Here is a 25,165-nt window from a genome sequence, read left to right on the forward strand (position 1 = left end):
ACACCGTACACTCTCCCCCCACCTTTCCCAGGTCCCGCTTTACTCAATTGTGCGAGCTGTTAGTGCCCACAAAGCTGGTCTAGCAGTCCAAGTATTTGAAATCTTTTCTCTTCTCCCTCTTCTCTGTGCAGAGCTTCTGGGAAGGACCAGAGCAATTTACTATGCTGGCACTTACCAGTCAGAATCACTCTGGTCTGCCTAGAAGCAATGCACATTGAAGAGGGAGTAGAGTGGGGATTTCAAACCACTGGACCAAATTGAGTGGGCACTGACAGCTGGGGAGGGTGTATGGTGTTCACCTTTACATTTTTTACTTCCCACGTGCTATACACTTTACAATCTGATTGTACAATCTCCTTTAGATCTACCAACAATAATGTAGTGCAGGACCTTCCTAACTGGATACTAACTGGATATTTTAGGTAGGGCTTCATTTACCTCATGTGTGGCGCAATCATGATCCTAATATAGCGGCTTCTTGTCCAGGACGTATGTATACATATGCTGAATGGGAATTGGTTAACACGGTTTCCAATCTTAGTACAGAAAATTTTCAAACCATGAATGAGGACCCTTTAGCAATCTTGCATGGCCTGTAAAAGTGAAGATCTGAGACTGCTGCCCACTCTGAAAATGATCGCATCACTTTCACTTTAAAGCTGGAAGCCGGAGTTCTATTAAATAGTGCAGAACGTTGGATAATGCCTAAAACAATCTGCGCATGCGCAGTTCGTATAGTCATTACAGCTGATCTCCCAATCAGCTGCAACAATGTCAACACTGCATATACGCAGATCGTCTGAGGCACTAGCCAACGATCAGCAAAGCACTGAGGGAGAATAATCAGATTCTGCCCGGCTCTGCTCATGCTCAATAATTGGCCAATCACGACAGGCGGAGTTGGCGGTGTTGGAGGGCAGACTTGTCTAATAGCAGAGAGCCAGGCAGAATCTGACAATTACATTCTCCCTCAACTATTTGTTGATCGTCGGATAATGCCTCTGACTATCTGCGCATGTTTTGACATCATAGCAGATGATTAGGAGATCTGCTGGAGTGAAGTTACATACTGTGCATACACAGATCGAAGGCATTATCTGATGATCTGCACTATTTGTTAGAACAGCGACTGAACAAGCAGAGCGCTACTGCAGCCATCCGCTTCTGATAACTGGTTCAGTCTTTGGAGGTACGCAATACATCTTACCAGGTGGAATGGCAGTCTCTTCCAGGCCAGCTGGAGGTTATCAGAATTGTGGGAATGCCTCCTAACTCCTCCACAGGAGGCGTTTTAGCAGAGGAAAAACTATCAGGGAGTATAGTGTTCATAGTGGGATTAGAACATCTTTTGCATATGCTAGGGGGGTATCTTGATCCGGCTAGATACCTGGACATCCTGCTATTGCAAAGAGATGCCAACGGGATTCATGTCAGGTGTACCACACTAAGAAGATGAACACATAAGTGTGTAAGAACCATTCTCTGGGATACAGTGAGGTTTAGAAGTAGAACACAGCCAAAGCAGCGCATCCTAGGAGAACATTTTCTAAAACTAGGGTCTAATTTCACAGCCACTGCAGCAAATACCTAGGAACTCAGTATGATCCTACATTAGAATTTCAGCCTTTTAATTCCTAGGATATGGTGGACCGAGGGAAAGATTTGTAATTATGGATTACTTCTGTGGCTGGCAGCTGCAAGGCATAGAAGTAATGGTTAAATATACCACTTCAATACAATACCTGTACACATTTAACTAAACCCATAGAAATTGTAATTTCTTACCGTGTTAATTGTGGGCTAGGTCAGTCGTTTACTAGTGGGTATAGCTGCTGCCTCTAGGAGATACAAGGCAAAGTCCTAATACAGTAACCATACCTTTGGCATTTATTGACAAGCTCATTTTAGTTTAGTCCTGAGAAGCTAAAGCATCGCTGCTGGTTTAGAGCCTTCAAGCTGTAGACTTTTCAATTAGGATCTGTTGCAGTGTACTATATTCATTCCATTGTGCATTTTCTTCCATTACCCAAATGTAGTTTCAATAGCAGCCATTTCACAAAGCAATATTTAAATAAAACAGTCACAAAAACATTACTCAAACTCACCCGGATGTCAATGCCCCCAACAAAAACAGTATTGGGTACAATTTTCCCCTCAGGAAGCACATAACCGGATGGCTGATCCTCCATGGGACTTCCTGCATCAGACTACACGAGACAAAAATTAATAAGAAGCATAGCGAATACATACTGCATACAATTAGGTGGAAATAAAAATGCCAAATTTTCTTTATAACAGAACAGGGCCCAGGAAGACTCCCAACATGCACCCATCAGATCATGAATGACTACCCAGAAAGGTTCTGAAGAAAAAAAAAAAAAAAAACAGGAAGTTCTTGATTACTCACACATGTGATTTTGCAGAGGTTCCCTTTTTTAGTTTACATTATCTGCAAGTGACAATACATCATACATAGAATACACAAATAATCAAAAATATAAAGTAAATCTAAAGGCAAAATTTTTCTTTAGTTTTGGATAGAATGGAGAGGAATTAGAACCCATCCGTTTTTATTGCCTGTGGCCCCGTTAAGGAGATTCCCTCTCACTATTTGACCTGTTTAACATCATTAAAAGTGAAAGTCAAAGAAAAAATAAAGATCGCTGCCATAACCCCTGTATTTTTTTTTTTACACAGCAGGCACTCTGCTTTAACCACTTTACCACCGGAGGATTTTGCTGTCTTACGTCCAGGCCACTTTTTGCGATTCGGCACTGTGCGACTGACAATTGCGCGGTCGTGCGACGCCGTACCCAAACAAAATTTACGTCCTTTTTTTCCCACAGAGCTTTCTTTTGGTGGTATTTAATCACCTGTGTGATTTTTACTTTTTGCGCTATAAACAAAAAAAGAGCGTAAATTTTGAAAAAATAATATTTTTCACATTTTTTTATATGAAATTAACCCCCCATTTTTGGCCAATTTGTTTTCTGCTACCTATGTTTGGTAAAAACAAAATCACGATAAGCGTATTTTAATTGGTTTGAGCAAAAGTTATTGCGTTTACTAAGGGAAAGATTTCTGTCATTTTTGGTGGGGTTTTTTTTAACGAGTAATGGCGGCAATCTGCGATTTTTTTTGCGGGACTGCGACATTGCGGCGGGCAGATCGAACCCTTGACTGACATTTTTGACACTTTTGGGGGTACCAGTGACATTTCTATAAATATGCACCGTTACTGTAAAAATGACACTGGCAGGGAAGGGGTTAATTTAATTGGAGAGGGAGGGGTTAATGTATGCCTGGTGCTTACTAACGTGTGTGGGGGGAGGTGACTGAGTGACACAGGGACAGATGCTGAACCCTGCAATCTGTCACTGTCACTTAGGAGATCCGCCCGCTTTGTTTACACAAGCGGGCGGATCTCCAAACTCGATTCCCCGACGATCGGGGAAGAGCAGCGGCACCTCCCCTGGCCCGACTCCCGCTGTGACTGAAAACAGCGGGTGCGAGCTCCGCCCACAAGGGGAGGAGTCCAGCGACGTAGGTCTACGTCACTGGACGGAATCGAGCCACTTTGCCGCAGTACAGTCCCAGTGACTGGTCGGCAAGTGGTTAACATAAAAATGGTCCCAATAGTGGATTTGCCACAGGATTACTTTTATGGGCGGCGGGAGAGGTGCCTACCCCCTTCCTGCTGCTTCCCGCGGATGGGGAGAAAGTAGAGCGAGGGCAAGATTGTCTCCACTCGACTATGCCCTTGGAGGACCGGAGCGACGTCAACTTCTGCCCTCGGGCCTTAAAGGGCCCATTTTTTTTTTTATTACACTAAAGACTTTATTGCTTTTAAGTGTAAATGTGAGCTCTGAGGTCTGACCCCAGACCTCACATAAAAGAGGCCCTTGTTCTGCTAATCAACCCGTCCCTCCGAGCTCGCATGCATAAGCGAATGCATAAGCAAGTCACACCCACATACAGATGCTATAAAAAGACTACACACCCCAGTTAAAATTTCAGGTTTTGGTGATGGAAAAGAAACTCAGTTGAACAAAAAGCTGAAATTTTTTAGATGGAGGGAAGTAAAAAAAAAAAAAAACTAAAATATGGTTGCATAAGTGTGCACACCCTTAAACTAATACTTTGTTGTTACACCAAAGTACCTTTGGATTATTTTATTACAGGACTCAAGTCTTTTTGGGTGTAAGTAGCAGCATGGCACATATTGACTTGGCAAGATCTGCCCACTCTTTGCAAAAAGGACCAAATCTGTCAGATTGGGGGGGGCATCTCCTGTGCACAGCCCTTTTTAGATCACCCCACAGATTTTCAATCAGATTCAGGTTTGGGCTCTGGCTGGGCCATTCCAAAACTTTAATCTTCTTTTGGTAAAGCCATTACTTTGTTGATTTGGATGTATGCTTTGGGTCGTTGCCATCCTGAAAGTTCCTCTTCATGTTCGGCTTTCCAGCAGAAGCCTGAAGGTTTTGAGCCAATATTGACTGGTATTTGGAACTGTTCATAAATTCCCTCTACTTTGACTAAGGCTCCTGTTCAAGCTGAAGAAAAATAGCCACCATCATGCTTGACTGTGGGTATGATGTTCTTTTGGTGATGTGTAGCGTTTTTGCGCCAAACATCTCTTTTGGAATTATGGCCAAAAGTTCAACCTATATTTACATCATACCATAACATTCTCCTACATGCTTTTGGGAGACTTCAGATGTGTTTTTGCAAAATTTAGCCGGGCTTGGATGTTTTTCTTCGTAAGAAAAAGCTTCCGTCTTGCCACGCTACCTTATAGCCCAGACATATGACAAATACTGGAGATCACATATACCACATTGCCATTACTTACCAGATATTCCTGTAGCTCCTTTAATGTTGCTCTAGGCCTCTTGGCAGCCTCCCCGACCAATTTCCTTCTTGTCTTTTCATCAATTCTGTCACATCGAATGCCTCAAATTCTTTTGTACCCTTCTCCTGACTGATACATTTAACAATGAGATCCCTCTGATGCTTTCAAACCGCTATGTGGACCATGGCTTTTGCTGTATGAATTGTCCGATTGAATATGCACTGGACAACCCCGAAGGTACTCGGTCCAGTGGACTAGGCAAAGCCTGATCACGCTCAGCTCTAGTACATTGATCGGTAACCTGGATTCTTCCAGGGACCAGACTCCTTGAGCAGAAAACCTGCCGAGAACCCCTCCCCACCCGCACAGATTGGCATCCGTGGTGACAATTTTCCAATATATAGGAAGGAAGGATTTCCCTTGTTTAAGCATTGGGGACCAAAGCCACCAGATCAGGGACTCCCTGGTCACCTGGCACAGCTGGATCTGATTGTCCAGAAAATTTGGATTTTTTTTCCATTTGAGAAAGATTTCTTTTTTGAGGCTTCTTGTGTGGAATTGAGCGAAGGGGACTGCCTCGAAGGACAACATCATCAGTCCCAGAACTCTCATACACGTCCGAAGGGGCAACCATTTGCTGGACAGCAACAGCTGAATCACAGTCTGTAGTTTTTCCAGAGAAAGCAAACACCCTGGCTGCGGACGAGTCCAAAGTCAGGCCCAGATAGTCCAGCCTCATAGAAGGGACCAGGGACGACTTCTGAAGGTTCAGAATCCACCCTAACTCAAGAGTTCTCATGTTGATCTCCAAATGTGTCGCCGTCACCGCGGGAGACTCTGCACGGAGAAGCACATCGTCCAGGTAACCCAGGACCGATATCCCCCACTCGTAACAGCGCCAGGACAGAAGCCAACACCTTTGTGAAGACCAGAGGAGCAGAGGCGAGACCAAAGGGTAACACCACAAACTGTTAATGACCCTCTCCCACGGCAAAGCGCAGAAACCGTTGATGTCCTGCACATATTGGGATGTGAAGGTAGGCATCTTTTTTTTTTTTATTCTTTTTATTGAAAAGTTATTTTTGGTACAAAACAAAGCCTTTGGGGCATACCCACCAGCACAATCACTAGCCACTAACACTACAAAACAAGTTTGAGGTCATAACCGTAACCTCCCAAAAGCATACTGCCCAACAATCGGATAATGAAAATAACATATGTCAGGCCACCACTTTTCCTCCCCCTCGGTTTCCCAATGTGCAACCCCACCAGGCTCAGCAATCTGGGTCAATGCCAGGAGAATTTCAAACCCAGGCTCCTTTCACCACCGCCAGTCCCTTCCAGAAACGAAGGGTCGGGGGGGGGGGGGGGGAGGTCTGACCTCTACTTCAGGACAATCGCTTTCCTCGCATAGAACAGCAGGATACAAATCAGGGTATGTGTCGCCTTGGCAGTCGCCAACTGGTCCACCAGTCCAAGGAGACAAATTCCCAGTCAAAGGGATTGAAACTAAGGTCAAGCTTGAGATGAACCGAGACACCTCCCGCCAGTAAGAAGCGATCAGAGGGCACTCCCAAAAAATGTGGGAGAAACCTGCTGAGTCACAAGTGCATCTCCAGCAGGAAGCCGAGACACTAGGATAAATACCGCTGTGGAGTATAATAAATCCTATGCAATATCTTAAATTGAATCAAGACATCCCTGGTCGCTATGAGTGGCTGAAACGGGAGGTCCCACATATCCTCCCAGTCCTCACCATCCAGCTCTGCACACCACACCGCTCACAGCCCATTGTGGATAGAGGGCAGCAAAGCCTTATAAATAGTGGATAAGGGTTTGTTCAAGCCAGCGTCCCACAGGAGAGACTCAAGATCATTACGCACCAGGCCAGTTATGGGAGCGGCGAACTGTGCACGGTAGGCATGGCAGAGTTGGAGGAATCTGAAAAAGAAGGAGTTGGGGAGCTGAAACTTTGCCTTAAGATTGTCAAATGTTGTCCGGGTACTGCCATCACTGATGTATGCCAAGGTCTTAATGCCCCTATTAGCCCACAAGGCTGGATCCGGAACAGACAGGAACTCTGCCAAGTGTGGGTTGAACCACAGTGGGGTATCTGGAGACCAGCGAGCCCCTCTCCGATCAGATGTGACTATTGTGAGAGTCCACAAAATCACCAAGGGGGATATGATGCCTTCAGACCCCTATTATAGAGTGTTACAAAGTTTTTCGTAGGAAACTGCATGAGCCGCCTCCAGGACCACAGAGGAGATGGTAACATGAGAGATAAGCCAGTTGAGGGCATGTCCTAGCACAGCCGCTATGTAATAAGAGTAAAAATCAGGGCAAGCCAGCACCCCTTGTGCCTTAGGCCTGCGGAGAATTTTCTTACTAAATCTGGCAGGACGTGAGGACCATAGGAAAGATGTAACAAGGGAGTCCAATTGGGTAAAGTACGATATTGGGATCCAAACTGGGAATGCCTCAGGGTATAAAGTAGGAACGGGAGAATTTTCATTTTCAGTAAGTTAATTTTCTCAATAAGTGATAATGGGAGATGTGACCACGCCTTCAAGCGCTGTCTACACCCACTGCACTTTAGGCTGTAAATTGAGTTTGATTAAATCCTTGGTATCGGCGGAGATATAAATACCGTGGTACTTAATAGCGGGGAAGAGGGGTCCCAGAGGGCAGCAGCCCCGGCATCTATAGGTAAGACTAGGGACTTGTTCCAGTTCGCGTGCAATCCCGAGAGGGTCGCAAACTGAGCCATGATCTGCCAGCTAGGGAAGGACCAGGGTCCCCCCGAAGATAGGCATCTTTAATGTCTATAGAGGCCAGGAAATCCCCCTTATGTAGGCAAGCCACCACCGTGCGAATAGATTGCATCTTGAATTTTTGAACTCGCACAAAGCAATTCAGTGCCTTCGGGTCCAGGATTGGACGCACCTTGCCTTCCTTCCTGGGGATCATAAACAGGTTTGAATAAAAGTCCTGAAAACGTTCCGCACATGGAACCAGAAGTAATACTTCCTGTTGTACCAGGTCCTGTACCACCCCCAAAGACAGCCTGTAAGTGATCCGGGGACAGTCTCACATTGGGAGGGAAGTATGTGCTGAAAAGGAGGGGCCCCGTCTGCGACCCGGGTCCTTACCCTACTCTTACCCCCTGTGAGACCTTTGATAATGTCATCCAGGGTAGACCCAAACAGGCGATTTCTTTGAAAAGGCAGATTAGTCAAGGCCTTCGAGGTTTGATCCGCAGACCAGCACTTTAGCCAAAGTATACCCTGGAGGACCACTACCGAAACCGACAGTCGTCCCAAAATGGGAGCAGCATCCAGCGCGGCATCGCAAACAAATTGCAGCCCCTGCACCAACTGGTCCAACAGCTCAGCAAAGGCAGGGGGGAAGTGGTTTCTCCTCCAGGTCACAGCGTAGCAACTTAAGTTTATTTAGTCAAGGTTTGCGAGACAAGGGCAACTGTAAACACCAGCCTTAGTGCAGACCCCCGCCAGGGAGTACATATTGCAGGCCACAGACTTCGCCTTTCTATCTACCGGATCCCTAAAGGACGGGGAATTCGCCACTGGAATCATGGTAGCTTTAGGTGGCACAGTCCACTTCTTTATAATGGATTCCCCAAAGGGGCAGCGTCTAGCAATCCGCTTAGTCACCCCAGGGGAATGCTTTGGGCGGTCCCATTCTTTTTTGAGCATGTTGTTAAAATACGCGGGAAAGGGAAAAACCTTTGACGCTCTGGATAGCTTGTGAGTGCCAAACATAACGTAACCTGCGCCTTATTCACAGTCTCAGCTGCGTCCTCCATATTTAGGATCTCATGCACAGATAAAATCAGTGCGTCCACCAGTGCCTTTTCTTGCGCGGTGGCGGAGGGAGAGGTGTCATCCTCACTATCAGAGGAGACAGGGCGCGAGGTAGTAGACCTGGCAGGGAGACCCGCGTCTGCGGTGGCTGAATCAGATATATCAGATGAGGCAGACGGCGGGTGTTTTTTGGCACCTCGCCCCTTAAAGGCCACCTCCACCCGGGCCACACAAGATTCCAGGACTGCCAAAAGTGCATCTATGGATAGCTGGGATCTGGAGGGCCCTGCTGCCTCCTTGAGGGGGGGGGGGGGGATTAGGTGGGGATACTTGTTCTGCAGTGTTCATGTTGCACCAGGGGGCCCAGTCTGCAATTTTTTATTTTTCTCAACTTCTGCTCAGTGCATCTGTGGCGTCGGCCAGAAGATCCCGAGACCTGGCTACAAACCGCTGAACCTTCCTGTTGAAGCGAGAAGCAAACAGATCGACCTCGGGTGTTCCCCACCGAACACACAAGAGATGAACACCTCCGGGTGTAGGGACCACTCCCTTTGATCCAACATCTGACATTTCAGGTAATCCACCTGCCATTTCTCCACACCTCAAATGTGTACAGCAGAGAGTTGAACAAACCTTTCCGCCCAGGCCAGAATCTCAGCCATTTCCTTGGCCGCCAAGACACTCTTAGTGACCCCCTGATGATTGATGTAAGTCACAGCCGTGGCAATGTCCGATTGAATCCGAACCGGACAATCTTGTAGACGAGTCATCCAATAGCTCAGACAATGCTCTGAGCTCCAAAACGTTTTTTAGTTTTGACTCTTCCACTGTCCAGGTACACTGGGCTCAGAGCTTCCTCAGCACCCCGCCCCAGCCTAACAGGCTGGCGTCCGTGGTTAACACCGTCCAAAACAACCTGAGGAAGGACTTGCCCTGGCATAGTGCTGGAGACTGAATCCACCACAATAGAGCAGACTGTGTTGTGACTCAACCGAATCAAAGAGTCCAAGGACTTTGGATCCTTGTTCCATTTGACAAGAATCTCCCTTTGCAAAGGTCTGGTATGAAACTGAGCAAACGGAACCGCCTCGAAGGTTGATACCATCAGACCCAAGTCCCGCAAGCAAGTCCACAGTGAAGACAGATTGTTTGCCAACAGTAACCAAATCACACCCTGCAATTTTTGCAGCTTCTCCGGGGCAGGGTTCATACACATTTTTAACCAATAAAATTCCATGACTTTTCCATGACTTAACGTAAATATTCATGACCTAAAGTTTCATGAAATGTCTATGTATACATGTTAAATAAGAAGAAAATCCATGTCACACCCAGCATATTTTTACTTAAATAAATGACAAGCTTTGTACAGTAGTGTACAGTACCTCTGCAGTTAGGGTTTAGTTTCTGGATACAGCGCGACTCAAAATGGTCCCTTGTTTTATAGTGGATGAGATGGAAGCACTGCTGCTGCAGCTGGGAGCCGGTGTCACTTCAGGCGCATGGGTGAAAAAGCGACAATCGGATTGGAAGCTGTCGAGCATGCAGCTGCAGACTTGTGCTTTGCACCTTTAGCGTGGCTAGACAGCGCTGCCTCTCCCATGTTCGAAAGGTCAAATGTTTTACGACACACTACATTTAGCATGTCCCGAGTCCTGATCTTTCTCCAGCCACCTCTCATACTTTTCATCATGAAGCCATAGATTTTAAAGCAGCATTTCCCTGGCATTGCTACCCTGTGAATACACTAGGGCTGCAACGAACGATTATTTTTCCAATTAGTCGACTAATCTAACGATTATTTTTATTTTATTTTTTTTGCTTGAGTGTTCTTTTTTTGATTAGCTAATTAATCCTTTGAATAACAAAAAGTACAGACCCCTCAGTAAGCCCCCTCCCAGTACAGACCCCTCAGTAAGCCCTACCACCTAGTACAGACCCCTCAGTAGGCCCCCTCCCAGTACAGACCCCTCAGTAGGCCCCCTCCCAGTACAGACCCCTCAGTAGGCCCCCTCCCAGTAAGCACCCCTCCCAATACAGACCCCTCAGTAAGCCCTCCCACCTAGTACAGACCCCTCAGTAGGCTCCCTCCCAGTACAGACCCCTCACTAAGCCCCCCTCCCAGTACAGACCCCTCAGTAAGCCCCCTCCCAGTACAGACCCCTCAGTAAGCCCTCCCACCTAGTACAGACCCCTCAGTAAGCCCTCCCACCTAGTACAGACCACTTAGTAAGCCCCCCTCCCAGTGCAGACCCCTCAGGCTCACCTGCGATCACATGCTGCTGCTGGAGTGGCGCGTGACATCTCGTCTCTGTGGGGCAGTGGGAGGGATCATCGGCATTGGCAGCAGTCTGCAGCCACAGAGAGTCAGCTCAGCTGATGCACCGCCGCGCAGGCGCAGCTACCCCGGGATGTCACGCCTGCAGAGGCCCCAATCAATGCCCAGCCAGCAATGCGAGCAGGGGGCGTGTGACTTCATCGACGCCTTTCACGCACGTCGACGTATTTCTGTAGTCGACGTAATCGATTACGTCGACGCATCGTTGCACCTCTAGAACACACTAACTTTAGCTGAAACTGTGTTACCCCCATAAAGTTAACTTGTAATTTGACCAATATACTGTAACTGGAGAAAGAAGATTAATGGCCGCTCCTGCTTGGGGATAAAGCTTCAATTCAGGCAGTCATGATGGAGGTGCACCCGGACTGGTATGGATGGCACAGTCAGATGCACAAAATGCGGCGCTTACTCTTTAGGCCCAAACCACAGTCATGATGGAGGTGCAGGTGGACTGGTATGGATGGCACAGATGCACAAATGTGGCGCTTACTCTTGTCTATACTCAGGGGTCAAGTCCTGGGAAAAATAGTGTGGGGCTGTGGAAATGATACAGGAGGTGGTCAAAGGCTGCAGACATGGTACAGGAGATGGTCAAAGGCTGCAGACATGGTACAGGAGATGGTCAAAGGCTGCAGACATGGTACAGGAGATGGTCAAAGGCTGCAGACATGGTACAGGAGATGGTCAAAGGCTGCAGACATGGTACAGGAGATGGTCAAAGGCTGCAGACATGGTACAGGAGATGGTCAAAGGCTGCAAACATGGTACAGGAGATGGTCAGAGACTGCGGAAATGATACAGGAGATGGTCAGAGACTGCGGACATGATACAGGAGATGGTCAGACTGCGGACATGATACAGGAGATGGTCAAGATGGTCAGAGACTGCGGACATGATACAAGAGAAGGTCAAGAACTGCGGACATGATACAGGAGATGGTCAGACTGCGGACATGATACAAGAGAAGGTCAAGAACTGCGGACATGATAGAAGATAGAAGAGCACTAGGGGGACGGGAGAGCACTGGAGGAGCTGAATAGCACGGGGGGGGGGGGGACTGGAAAGCATTGCAGGGGGGTTGGAAGGCGCAGGGGGGTGGAGAGCACTGGGGGGGGGAGCAGGGAAACCCAGGGGGATGGAGAGCACAGGGGGAGGGGGGGAACTGGAGAGCACTGTCTGGGGGGGGGAACTGGAAATCACTGAGGGGGGAGCCAGGGAGGTGGAGAGCACTGGGGGAGCCAGAGAGCATGGGGGGGCTAAAGAGCACTGAGGGGGGGTTAATAGCACTGGGGGGGGGTTATTAGCACTGAGGGGGGCTAAAGAGCACGGGGGGGGGGAAGAGCACTGAGGGGGGCCAGCAAAGGAAGTTGTATAGGAGGGGGATGGGGCAGATGCATATAGATGAATTGAACTTTCCATATTCCTCCTGCAGCTGCTGAGAGGAGTAACAAGCATTCAGCGACAGCAGGAGGAATATGGAAAGTTCAATTCATCTCTATGCAGCTGCCACATCCTATCCAGCACACAAAACAAGGCTGCTCAGACACTCTCACTGATCACCTTTCTGCCGCTGCAGTTGCCTTCTTCACACGGAGATGTGGGTGGCCTGGCGGACACCAGTCTGACACCCCCCAGTGCGGTGATGAGGGCGGCCCGGCGGACACCGGCCTGACAACCCCCAGTGCAGCGATGCAGGCGGCCCGGCGGACCCCGGCCTGACACCCCCCCCAGTGCGGCCTGACACCCCCCAGTGCAGAGATGCGGACGGCTCGGCTGTCAACCCCCAGTGCGCGCCCCCCTCTTCCTTCCCGCTGGTACGCCCCTGGGAGCAGGGACAGTAAGTGCACTATTTCTTGGTTTCAGGTTTAGGCGGATCAATCCGCCGCAGAGTTCCTAACCTGTCACGGTCTATTCATATTGGAGACCAGTGGTGACCAGGCTTCAGCTGTGCAGCGCGCTGCGGCTGATTAATCCGCCTAAACCCGAAACAGAGAAAATAGTCCACTTACTGTCCCCTGCTCCCACAGAATACAGGGGGCACCGAAGACATTTTCTAAATTAAATAGCTGCACAAAATTCCATGACTTTTCCAAAACTTAGTGGGGTTTACTCATTTTCCATAACTTTTCCAGGCCTGGAAAGTGTCATGTCAAAATCCCATGACTTTTCCAGGATTTTCATGACCGTACGAACCCTGCTGGGGGCAGAAAAACTCTCACCAAGGCTGAATTCAGAGTCAGGCCCAGATAATCCAGTCTCAATGAATCAGGGCAGATTTCTTGAAATTGATGTTCCAACCGAACTCCTGCAGGGTTCTGACAGTGATCGTCAGGTCGCCTATAAAAGGTTGAATGGGAGTCTTCTCTCAACAGGAGATCTAGGTACCCCAGTACCAAAATCCCCCGTTGGCGCAGCAATGCCAATCCAGGTGCTAGCACCTTGGTAAACACCCTGGGAGCAGAGGCAAGACCATAGAGTAATGCCACAAATTGATAATGCTCCTCTGCTACTGCAAAGCAAAGAAACCGCTGGTGACCAGCATAAATAGGGATGTGCAGATATGCGTACTTGATATCAATGTAGGCTAAGAAGTCTCCCTGGTGCAGAGACGCCACTACCGTGCGGATAAATTCCACCCAAAATTCTGTACCCGCATGAAGTGGTTCAGGGCCTTGAGATTCAGGATTAGACGCACCTTGCCCTCTTTTCTGGGTACGGTGAACAGGTTTAAATAAATCCCTTGAAAACATTCCTGAAAAAGGACCGGTATAACCACTCTTTGCAAGAACAAATCGTGCACTGCCCCCCAGTCTTAACCGGCCTGAGGATAGGTGAACATTGGAAGGGAAGAACCTGTCTGACGGGCAAGATCGGAATTCGATCTTGTACCCTGATCAGAACAATTTGTGAACCCATTTGTCCTGAATCAAGAAATTTCAGGGTTCCGGAAAGAAACAAAGACGCCCCCCCCCCCCACTCCAGAGCAGATGAGGGCACCCCTTCATGCAGACGAGGAGTCGTTTACAGATCCAGACTGGCCAGTCGTAATTTTCCCAACCATGGCTTCTTGGAACCTCCAGAAGACCTGAATGATTTTTTTTTTTTGTACCTTCGGGTGACAAGAAAAAGGTAAGACGCTTATGAGCAGTAAAGGAAGGCCCTCACCTAGGACGTGGCGCCTTGCACTTAGAGGATTGGGAAAGAAGAGTACCCTTACCCCCTGTGATACCTTTGATCAACTCATCCAGAGATGATCCAAACAGCCTCTCTCCTGTGAAGGGAAGATTAGTCAAGGCCTTTTTGGAAGCCTGATAAACAGACCAGCTTTTTAGCCACACCATGCGCCTAATAGCAATCCCCACTGCCGACGCCCTGGTCACTAACAGAGCTGAATCCAGGGACGTATCACACATGAACACCAGGGCTTGAGCCAACTGTTCCATTTGTAGCACTGCAGGGGAGAGCCGTTCAGCTTCCAAGTTAATTTTAAGTAACCTCACCCATTCAGTAGCCGTCTACGCCACCAGAATGTTCACAAATAAATCATTCTAGAAGTCGCTCCCCACACTTTAGTAGGGGGGGAAGCACTGAAGCAGACAATCCCTGCCCTTCAGCACCTGGCTGTCAACAGTCAAGCCGATAAAGCCAGCGACCGTAAAGCAGGATGGAAGATTGGCCCCGGAGACAAAAATCCTCCCTGAGAGGAAGTCTCCAAGGAGCGCCCAACCAGGTTGGCGTACCAGGCTCGGCGAGGCCAGTCTGGAGTCACGAGAATGACCGGAATCCCTGCCGCCTCGATCCTGCGAAGAAGTCTTGGAAGCAACTTGAGAGGAGGAAAAGGCAGACAGCAGCTGATACTGACCTGGGCCCATCCATGATTGCTCAAACACGACAATGCCGGCATCCTTTTTGCGCAGGTGACCAAGCCAAACCTCTCAGCACCGTTCATGCTGAACTTCGCATATGTTCTTGCCCACGACAGAACCCATGGTGCCACCAGTGCATCTGCCAGAGGGTCCTCTGCACTATCCTGTAAATGCAACGCCAACAGATCCACGTCTCGAGAGCCCCAACGAAGGCAAAACTGCTGGAACACCTCGGGATAAAGTCCGTCGACTGAGGCAATCCACCTGCCAATTTTCCACACCTGGAACGGAACAGCGGAGAGCGCTGAAAAAAAAGCGCTCTGCCCAAAGAATGAATGACACTTCAAAGACTGCAAGGACACCCTTGGGTGCCCCCTTGGTGAATGACATAAGCCACAGACGTGGCATAGTCTGATTGAATGCCCACAGGACAGCTGCAGGTGCCCGGTCCAGGGAACTAGGCAAAGCCGTATCGTTCTCAGCCCCAGGACATTGATCAGTAACCTGGATCCTTCAGGGACCATACTCCCTAAGCAGAGAACCTGCCGAGGACTCCTCCCCACCCGGACAGGCTTTCATCCGCAGTGACAATTGTCCAGTAAAGAAGGGGAGGAAGGATTCCAGACTTCCTGGTCACCTGGCTCAGCCGGAACTGGTTTGTATTCTAGTCCCATTTGAGAAGGATTGCCTTCCAGGGGATCCCAGAGAGGGATTGAGCAATAGGGACCATCTCGAAAGACACCATCAGTCCCAGCACTTGCATGCAGGTTAGAAGGTATGACCACGTGCTGGTGCAGTCCGAAGTTCCAAGAGTTTTTTCCCCGGAGGGAGAAGCACCCTGACTGAGGACGAGCCCAAAGTCAGGCCCAGATAGTCCAGTCTCATGGAAGGGACCAGGGATGACTCCTGAAGGTTCAGAACCCACCCAAACTCCTCCAGTGTTCACATGGTGACTACCATAGTTACATAGTAGGTGAGGTTGAATAAAGACAATAGTCCATCCAGTTCAACCTGTGTAGGTGTGTGTGACTGTAATCATCTAACATAGCCCTTTATCTCCTGATCCTTGAGATGTAAGTCTAAGAGTCTTTTGAAAGTCACCATACTACCTGCAGAAACCACCTCTTGTGGTAGACAATTCCACAATCTTGTAGCCCTAACAGTAAAGAACCCCCCACGTTGCCTGAGGTTAAAACGCTTCTCCTCTAATCGCATTGTATGTCCTCGAGTCCTCATGCAATTCCTTCGAATGAACAGCTTTTTTTCTAAGCTGAGATCCCCATTAAGATATTTATGAATTGCTATCATGTCCCCTCTCAGACGTCTCTTCTCCAGGGAAAATAAATCGAGCGATTGCAGCCGCTCTTCATAGGTAAGGTCCTCCAATCCCCTAATTAGTTTAGTTGCCCTTCTCTGGACTCTCTCCAGCTCCAACACATCCCTCCTGAGGACTGGCGACCAGAACTGGACAGAATACTCCAGATGCGGTCGGACCAGAGTTTTATAAAGTGGAAGGATTATAGTCTTATCTCTGGAATACATCCCTTTCTTTATGCATGCTAATATTCTGTTGGCTTTGGAAGCTGCCGCTTGGCATTGCATGCTGTTGCCTAATCTATCATCAACCAAGACTCCCAGATCTTTCTCCATTTTTGAGTCCCCCAAGGGTTCCCCTCCTAACATGTATTGTGTTTTTATGTTTTTGGTCCCCAAGTGCAAAACCTTACACTTCTCCACATTAAACCTCATTTGCCATGTCGTTGCCCACTCCGTAATTTTGTCCAGGTCATTCTGTAGGATATCTGCTTCATGCTGTGCAGTTATTGCCCTGGCCAATTTTGTGTCATCTGCAAAAATTGATAACGAACTACTGATCCCGTCCTCAATGCTGTTTATGAATAAATTGAACAAGGTTGGTCCCAGGACTGAGCCCTGGGGCACCCCGCTTACTACCTCAGCCCAGTCTGAGTATGCGCTGTTTATTACCACCCTTTGGACACGGCCTTTTAGCCAGTTCCGTATCCAAGAGCAAACCCTGCTGTCGATACCTGCAGACCTTATTTTATAAATTAAGCGCTTGTGGGAAACTGTATCAAACGCCTTAGCGAAATCCAAGTACACCACATCCACTGGTCTGCCCCTATCTAGCTCACAGCTCACTTCCTCGTAGAATGCTAAGAGATTGGTTTGAAAAGAACGCCCATTTGTAAACCCGTGTTGGTTACTACTGATGATGTTGTTGTCTTTAGCATACTCTACGATATAGTCCCTTATCATCCCCTCCAGAAGTTTACATACTATTGATGTCAAACTGACAGGCCTATAATTTCCCGGGATATGTCTCTGGCCCTTTTTGAATATCGGAATCACGTTAGCCTTCCTCCAATCCCCTGGTACATCTCCTGTCCTAATACTGTCAGCAAAGATTAGGAACAGTGGTCTAGATATAACCATACTGAGTTCCTTGAGCACTCTCGGATGTACGCCATCCGGGCCTGGTGATTTGTTTGTGTTAAGTTTATCCAGTCTTTCCCTGATTTCCCCCTCTGTTAGCCATAGTGGCAAGTCCTGTGTATTACTACTAACCATACAGTCATGGTCAGTGTACCCCTCCTTTTCCTGCGTAAAGACTGACGAGAAAAAAGCATTCAGCACGGTTGCTTTTTCAGTGTCCTCTGTAACCATCCTCCCATCATCGTTAATTATGTGTGCAATATGCTCTGCCCTAGTTTTTTTGCTGTTGATATATTTAAAGAATTTCTTTGGGTTTTTTTTACTATCCTCCGCTATTTGTCTCTCAAAGTTGATTTTAGCCATCTTGATTTCGTGTTTACACTTCTTATTTTCCTCCTTGTATTGCTGGAAGGCCGATACTGTGCCCTCTGATTTATATTTCTTGAAGGCCAATTTTTTTCCCCTAATAAGTTTTTTAACGCTACGGTTTAGCCAGCCAGGTTTGGCTTTGTCTCTTCTAAATTTATTCCCCATAGGAATGCACTGCAAGATGCCTTTGCTTAATATGTTCCTAAAGCATTCCCATTTTTCCTCAGTGGTCAGGGATCCCAGGGTTTGGTCCCAGTTTACCCTTTCCATCATTGAGTACAATTTTGGAAAGTCTGCCCTTCTGAAGTTTAGGGTTCTTATGTTCCCCACTTGCCTTTTTATATTGTTATTTATACTAAATGTGATCATCCTGTGATCGCTAGAGCCCAGATTGTCCTGGACTCCTACCTCCGAGATTATGTCTGGGTCATTAGTGATCAATAGATCCAGGATTGCATTCTCTCTAGTAGGGGAATCCACCAACTGTGACATGTAGTTATCCTGTAAGGTTTCCGTGAATAGACGGGCCTTATGCGAGTGTGCAGTCCCCTCTTCCCAGTCAATGTCGGGATAATTGAAGTCCCCCAATATGATGACTGATCCCAGTTTTGCCGCTTTACCTATTAGTGCTAAAAATTCCAGCTCTACCTCCTCCCCTTGGTTAGGTGGCCTATAGCAAACCCCCACAACTACTTTTCCCTTATCTTCTTCCCTATCGAGTTCAACCCACACAGATTCTAAATCCATGCTCATCCCATCCGTAATGTCACTCCTTTCTAGCACCTTTATATTGTTCTTGACATAGAGACATACCCCTCCCCCTCTACCCTGTCCTTCCGGTACACAGAATACCCTTGGATATTTGCCAGCCAGTCATGTGAGGGGTCGAACCAAGTTTCTGTTATTCCCACAAGGTCTATGTCCTCCTCATGTACTAACATGTCCAACTCATCCATCTTATTAGCTAGGCTCCTGGCATTAGCATATACCCCTCTTAGTTTTACGGAAGTTAAACGTGATTGGCGGTTATGTTTATTTTTGTTTGGTCTGCTGTTTTCCCGCACAGACCCGCCAATTGATGTTGTTGACCTAATGTCGCTGCTGACCCTACAACTGCCTTCAGTCCTCTGCTCCCTCCTGACTGATTCTACTTCTGAGCCCTCCCCCCCGTCTCCTAGTTTAAAAGCCCCTCCAACTCGGTGGCCATCTTTCTCCCCAAAAGAGCTGTACCGTCCCCATTAAGGTGCAGCCCATCCTTACTAAAGAGCCGGTAGCCGACTGAGAAGTCAGCCCAGTTCTCCAGGAACCCAAACCCCTCCTTCCTACACCAATTCCTCAGCCACTTGTTAACTTCCCTAATCTCCTTCTGCCTCTCCTGTGTGGCTCGAGGTACAGGCAGTATTTCAGAGAAAACCACCTTGGAGGTCCTTTTCCTCAATCTATTACCCAAGTCCCTGAAATCGTTCTTAAGGATCCTCCACCTACCTTTAACTTTGTCATTAGTGCCCACATGCACCATGACCGCTGGGTCATCCCCAGCCCCCCCCATCAATCTGTCTGCCAGATCTGCGATGTGCCGAACTCGGGCGCCCGGTAAACAACAAACTGTTCGGTTCACGAGATCTTTTTTACAGATTGCCCTCTCTGTCCTCTTGATAATTGAGTCCCCCACTACCACAACCTTTCTAACCTTTCCTGAGTTACGGCCCCCCTTCTTCCTGGAGCCGTCCCTCCCCTGGCAGCTGGGGGAGGGTGCATGCTCCAGCTCTGCCACCCCTGAGTTGATATCCCCCTCAACCTGCAACTCGGCAAACATGTTAGGGTGTACCAACTCAGGACTGGCCTCCCTGACTCTCCTCCCCCTAACATTCCTAACAGTCACCCAGCTGCGTACCTCTGCTGCTTGCGTCTCCTCTATTCCTTCCTCCTCTATGCTGACCCCTGCCAGCGCCTGATGGGTAAAGTCCAAGCTCCTTTCCAGGTTGTAGACCAAATTCGTCGTCAGCCCAGTAGGGGAGACTCCACACGGAGAAGCAGATCAGCCAGGAACCCAGGACTGATACACCGAGACCTGCCGCAACAGCACCAGGACTGGAGCCAACACCATTCTGAAGACCTGAGGAGCAGAAGCGAGACCAAGGGGTAATGCCACAAACCGATAGATCCTTCCCCATGGCAAAAACGGAGAACCCGTTGGTGCTCTGCACAGAACGGGATGGAAGGTAGGCATCTTTGATGTCTAGGGAGGCCAGGAATCCCCCTGATGTAGGGAAGCCACCATTGTGCGAACAGATACCATCTTGAATTTTTGATCCGTACGGAACCATCAAGGGCCAGTAGGTCCAGCCTTGTTGAACCAGGGCCTGAACTGCCCCATAGAGCGCCTGCAAGCGATCCGGGGACAGCCGTACATTGGAAGGGAAAACCTTACCAGAAAAAGCAGATCTAAACTCGATCTTGCAACTGGACCGCATGACCTGAACCAAGCTGCCTACGATCCGGTCCAGCCACAGGTCCGAGAACCGGAAAAGACGTCTCATCACCCCATATATAGGCGAGGATGCACCTTCAGGCCGAGTAGGCCTTGTCCGCAGGTCTGGAAAAACCAATCTCTCGTTTGCCAGACTAGGGTCGTTTGGAACCACCCGAGGAAGTCTTGAAGGACTTCGCCACACTGACTGTCCCCGAGGGACGAAGAAACTGTGAGCCGAAAGGGAGGGACCCCATCCGCAACGAAGGCGCTTATCCTTGTTAGCCTGTGGAAGAAAAGCACTCTGCCCCCGTGAGACCCTTATATAATGTCATCCAGAGCAGCGCGAAACAGACGATCTCCCTAAAAGGGGAGATCCGTTAAGGCCTTCTTAGAAGCTTGAGCCATAGACCAACACTTCAGCCAAGTAAACGCCGGATAACCACCGCCGAAACTGACAGGTGACCCAATAAAGGAGCCGTGTCCAGCGCGGCATCGCAAACAAATTTAAGCCCCTGCACCAGCTGGTCCAACAGCTCCCGAAGGGCAGGAGGGACTTTCTTCATACCAAGTCACAGCGTTGAAACTCCGTCCATCAAGCAGAGTCTGCGTGGCAAGAGTAAACACTGTTACTAGTGCAGACCCTGCCAGGGAGTACAGATCGCGAGCCACAGCCCGCGCCACCCTAACCCCCAGGTCCTTAAAAGACGGGGATTCCTCCACTGGAACAACGGTAGTCCTATGCAGCCTAGAAACCTGTAGATCCACATTAGGCAGTACAGTCCACTTTAACAGACTCCTCAAAAGGGTAACGTCTAGCAGCCGCTTAGACACCCCAGGGGAACGACGCAGACGGTACCATCCATTATAAGCATGCTAGGAAATCAAGCTGCTCCGGATGGCATGCGAGTGCCACCGTCTGTGGCTCAAGCTGCATCCTCCAAAGTGCAGGGTGTCACGCACCGAAACAACCAGTGCGTCCACCATCGTCTGTACCATGCGTGGCAGGGGAGGTAGAAATGTCATCTGCATTATCAGAGGAGACAGGGCACAAGGTAACAGACCCGGCAGGGAGGCCCACGTCTGCGGCGACAGTCAGACTCAGAATCCGAGACAACAGATGAGGCAGGGGTAGGTAGAGAAATGTTTCAGCGCACCTCTCTCAAGGCCACCTCCACCCGGGCCCAAATGCTTCCCGAACTTCTGAAAATGCATTGATGGACAGCGGAGATCCGGAAGGCCCCGAGGACTCCATGAGGGGGTCAGGTGGGAACACGTGGTCTGCGGGGTCCGTACTGAACCAGAAGAACCCGCCAGCAAAATTTGCAAAAAAAAAAAAATGAAATTTCTATATGAAAAGAGCAGCCCCACCGCGCCGGCCAGAGGTCAGGCACGCGCTAATGAACTTCCACAGGGAGAGAGACACTATGCGCCCAGTAACTCACTGTCCCCAGATAGCAGCAATCGGATTAGGAAGGTCTCAGCAGCAGCTCAGTAAAAGAAAGTGAGCGAGGAAGCTGCCCGGGGTGAAGGGAGGGGCTCCTCCCACCAAAAAACACCTCCAGGCACACCCACCAGCATTCACAGCAAAGAATCCTCCGCAAAATGGCTGAAAACGGGTGTATCAAGATGGCCGTCATAGAAGCAGACGAGGCTACAGGAAAATGGCGGCCCCGCGCAGGAGCAAGATAACCAGGACCCACAGGGGGGACCCCGCCAGCCCTCCTAACACCATCCAGCTGGATGAACCCATCGAGGGCCTCCCGCCCCCGCATGGACGGCACGCCCCCCATGCGGCCTGTAAACGAGGTCCCAGCCCCAGGTAGGCCCAAACATTCCCCCCACGTGGAGGGAAGGAGGAGAGCACAACAGGACAGAGGGAAACCCAGGAGTGTGAGGGTCCGTCCACCCCAAAATCCACCAGGGAAAAGTGGGGGGCATTTACTCACCGTACCAGGAACACAGGCGGACGCCATCTCCTGACAGGACCCCTCTCCACCAAAGCGTGGGGGCTGTCGGCCAAATAGGAATGCTACGACATAGGCTTAGACCCTGTCGTGTGCGACCTGGCGAGACGTTTAGCTCAGGGACCCAATCCCCGTCCAGTGGGACTTTGTCATGGCCAACCCAGCACGGAGCAAGGCCTGCACACGCTTGCTGCCCAGACTGGCATGATTGCTTGAAGATCTCACAGGACAAAATTCCAGAGAAAAAAAGGCTAGCTAAAAAAATCTACATAAAAAAATACTTTTATGCCAGGACCAAAGATCCCAGCAAGGAACTAGGTCCTTACTCCTGACTAGACAGATTAAAATTGACATCCAATGCAGGAAGAGAGAGTACCCTCCGGGACTGCCCATAGGCGCAGCCAGAACTTTTTTTCTGCCTAGTGTCCAACTGCTGTAGGGGGCAGTATGACTACTGATATGGATCAGAGGACTGTGTCCGTCAATAAACGATAGAGAAAAATAAATTAAATAAAAATGAGAAGTCTTTTCCCTAGTTTGTAGATGCGATAACTTTTGCGCAAAACAAAGTTCTCTTATTGCGATTTTTTTCTTTTTACCAAAAATATGTAGCAGAATACAAATTGGCCTAAAGTGATGAAAAATTTTGATTTTTACATTTTTTTTTTCGGGGAATGTTATATAGCAGGTGATCAAATACCAAAGAAAGTTCTATTTGTAGGAAAAAAAGGACATCAATTTTATTTTGGTTCAGTGTCGCACTACCACGCAATTTTCATTTTTCAGTTAAAAGTAACGCAATCCCGAATCGCAAAAAAAAATCCTTTCAGTCCAGACCTGGTTAATGTCTAACTTTTCCAAAAAAATTGTGGGGGAATATTTGTACTGTCCTGACATTTTGGGGCCTCAAGAAATGAGTGAAGCCATCAATATACCAGGACTGCTTAATTTTCAACTATCTATACCATGGTTTGTAGACGCGATTAACTCACGCAAACCAATTAATTTACACTTATTGGAATTTTTTTAACAAAAACATGTAGCAGAATACATAGCAGAATACATTTTGGCCTAAATTTATGGAGAGATTTGATTTTATTGGATATGTTTTAATCCAAAGTAGAAAATATTGTTTTTTTTAACATGGTCTTTTTTAATTTAAAGAAAATAAATCCCAGTGGCGATCAAATACCTCCAAAGGAAGGCTGTGTTAAAAAATGATAAATTTAATTTGGGTAGTGTCGCATGACCACGCTATTACCAACTAAAGTAGCACCCCACTGAACAGCAAAAAATGCCCTGGTCATGAAAGGTGTAAAACCTTCTGGAGGGCAAGTGGTTAAACACAATGCAGTCTGTTTACATCTAGCTACCATAGAGCTGTCACAGTCCGCTGGACACAAACGGAACAGGCACAGATGTCAAAACTGGTATCTTTCCCACTTGGCTCCAGTTCAGCAGGAGATCCACTCCGATCTCTGCAGAGCGGAGCTTCCCAGTGTGAAAGAGCCCTTAGAGAGAATTTATCCTTACACTGCAAAGATTTCCTCTCACTTCCTGTTGTGTATACAGGACACTGAAGGAAAATCTCCTCAACAGGACACAGATGGGGGAAGAAAACCTGATTGGGGTTTCCACTGCTTCCTACTCTACCCAAAAAAAAAAAAGGTTTTGAGGCTCTATTTATACTTTAACCCTTACCTACTCTAACTGCAACTAAAAGTGTTGTCTGTACATACCGTATATGGTATAGGAGATGTGCCTTTAAGTAGGGATGCACCGAAATTTCGGCCACCGAAATTATCGGCCGAAAATGAGCCTCTCACAGTGCCGAAAATAAAATATGGCCGCCGTGGGGAAGGAGGAGGGCGCAGCGCAGGGCAGGTTTTAAAAGTCCCGCCTCTGGCCGGCCGTATGGACATACCAGGTCGGGGGGCGGGGCGAGCGGCCGCTATAGAGAGAACTAATGTGATCCTTCCTGTCAGCTCAGCACGTCTATGTGTGAATGAGAACAGAACTGAGCTGACACCGGGGGCGGGGGGGGGCGGGCGGAGCGGCCGCTATTAGCTGTAACTATGTGAGAGCTTCTCTTCACTGACAGGCATGTATCTCCGCTGACAAGGAAGAGAAGCTCTCACATAGTTACAGCTAATAGCGGCCGCTCCGCCCGCCCCCGGTGTCAGCTCAGTTCTGTTCTCATTCACACATAGACGTGCTGAGCTGACAGGGAAGAATCACATTAGTTCTCTCTATAGCGGCCGCTCGCCCCGCCCCCCCCGACCTGGTATGTCCATTCATAATGCACAGATCGTAGTAGGGACGTCATTGAGAGGCGGTGCCGCCGGCCAGAGGCGGGACTTTTGAATGCAGGACGCTGAGGCAGTGGGGGGAGATGGGGGGGAGCTGAGGCAGCTTACCAATGATATTAGTATTATGCAGCATGAGGGGGTTAATGTTTTGTCACTGCTGGTCACTCATCTATTAGTGACTGACCAGTGGCAGGTAATTAACCCCTTTGTGCTGCATTAGTGCAACCAGTATCAGTGTTAATTAACACTGGTTGCACTAATGCAGCACAGAGGGGTTAATTACCTGCCACTGGTCAGTCACTAATAGATGAGTGACCAGCAGTGACAATATATTAACCCCCTCATGCTGCATAATACAAATACCATTGGTAATTAAATTAACCTATTGCCAACCCATCACAGTACATATACTGTGACAGGGTGGCAGCGACAGGTGTACGTCGCTGCCTGTTTTTGGTGTATGCCCCTCTTCTATCCATTTTAAAACATTTTTTGGGGGAAAAAGTAATTTTCGGTTTCGGTTTTCGGCCAAGGGCATCCTGCATTTTCGGTTTCGGTGCATCCCTACCTTTAAGTATAGCTAAGCCTAGGTTCACACTGATGCGGTGCAAGATTTGCGATTCCTGCGTGTTTCCAGCACTGCATCAGAATCACAGTCTGTTCATGCGAACTAAGTTAATGACACCCCAAAAGCGATTTGCAAAACGCAG

At 48.5% G+C, this 25,165-nt stretch overlaps 1 protein-coding gene across 1 annotated transcript in view; it reads right to left on the reverse strand.

Moving 5' to 3' along the window:
- The window catches only part of DAZL (deleted in azoospermia like), a gene marked incomplete at both ends in the record, with an annotated part of 186,514 nt that extends 164,359 nt beyond the window's left edge, over nt 1-22,155 (reverse strand). The window contains 2 exons of the mRNA XM_082258906.1: nt 2,106-2,207; nt 22,129-22,155. Of these exons, the coding sequence (XP_082115032.1) occupies nt 2,106-2,207; nt 22,129-22,155 (129 nt within the window). The remainder of the gene's footprint in view (nt 1-2,105; nt 2,208-22,128) is intronic.
- Between the last annotated feature and the right edge of the window lie 3,010 nt (nt 22,156-25,165).

This window comes from Pelophylax lessonae, assembly GCF_965119305.1.
Source record: "Pelophylax lessonae genome assembly, chromosome: 5".
Classification (NCBI taxonomy): domain Eukaryota; kingdom Metazoa; phylum Chordata; class Amphibia; order Anura; family Ranidae; genus Pelophylax; species Pelophylax lessonae.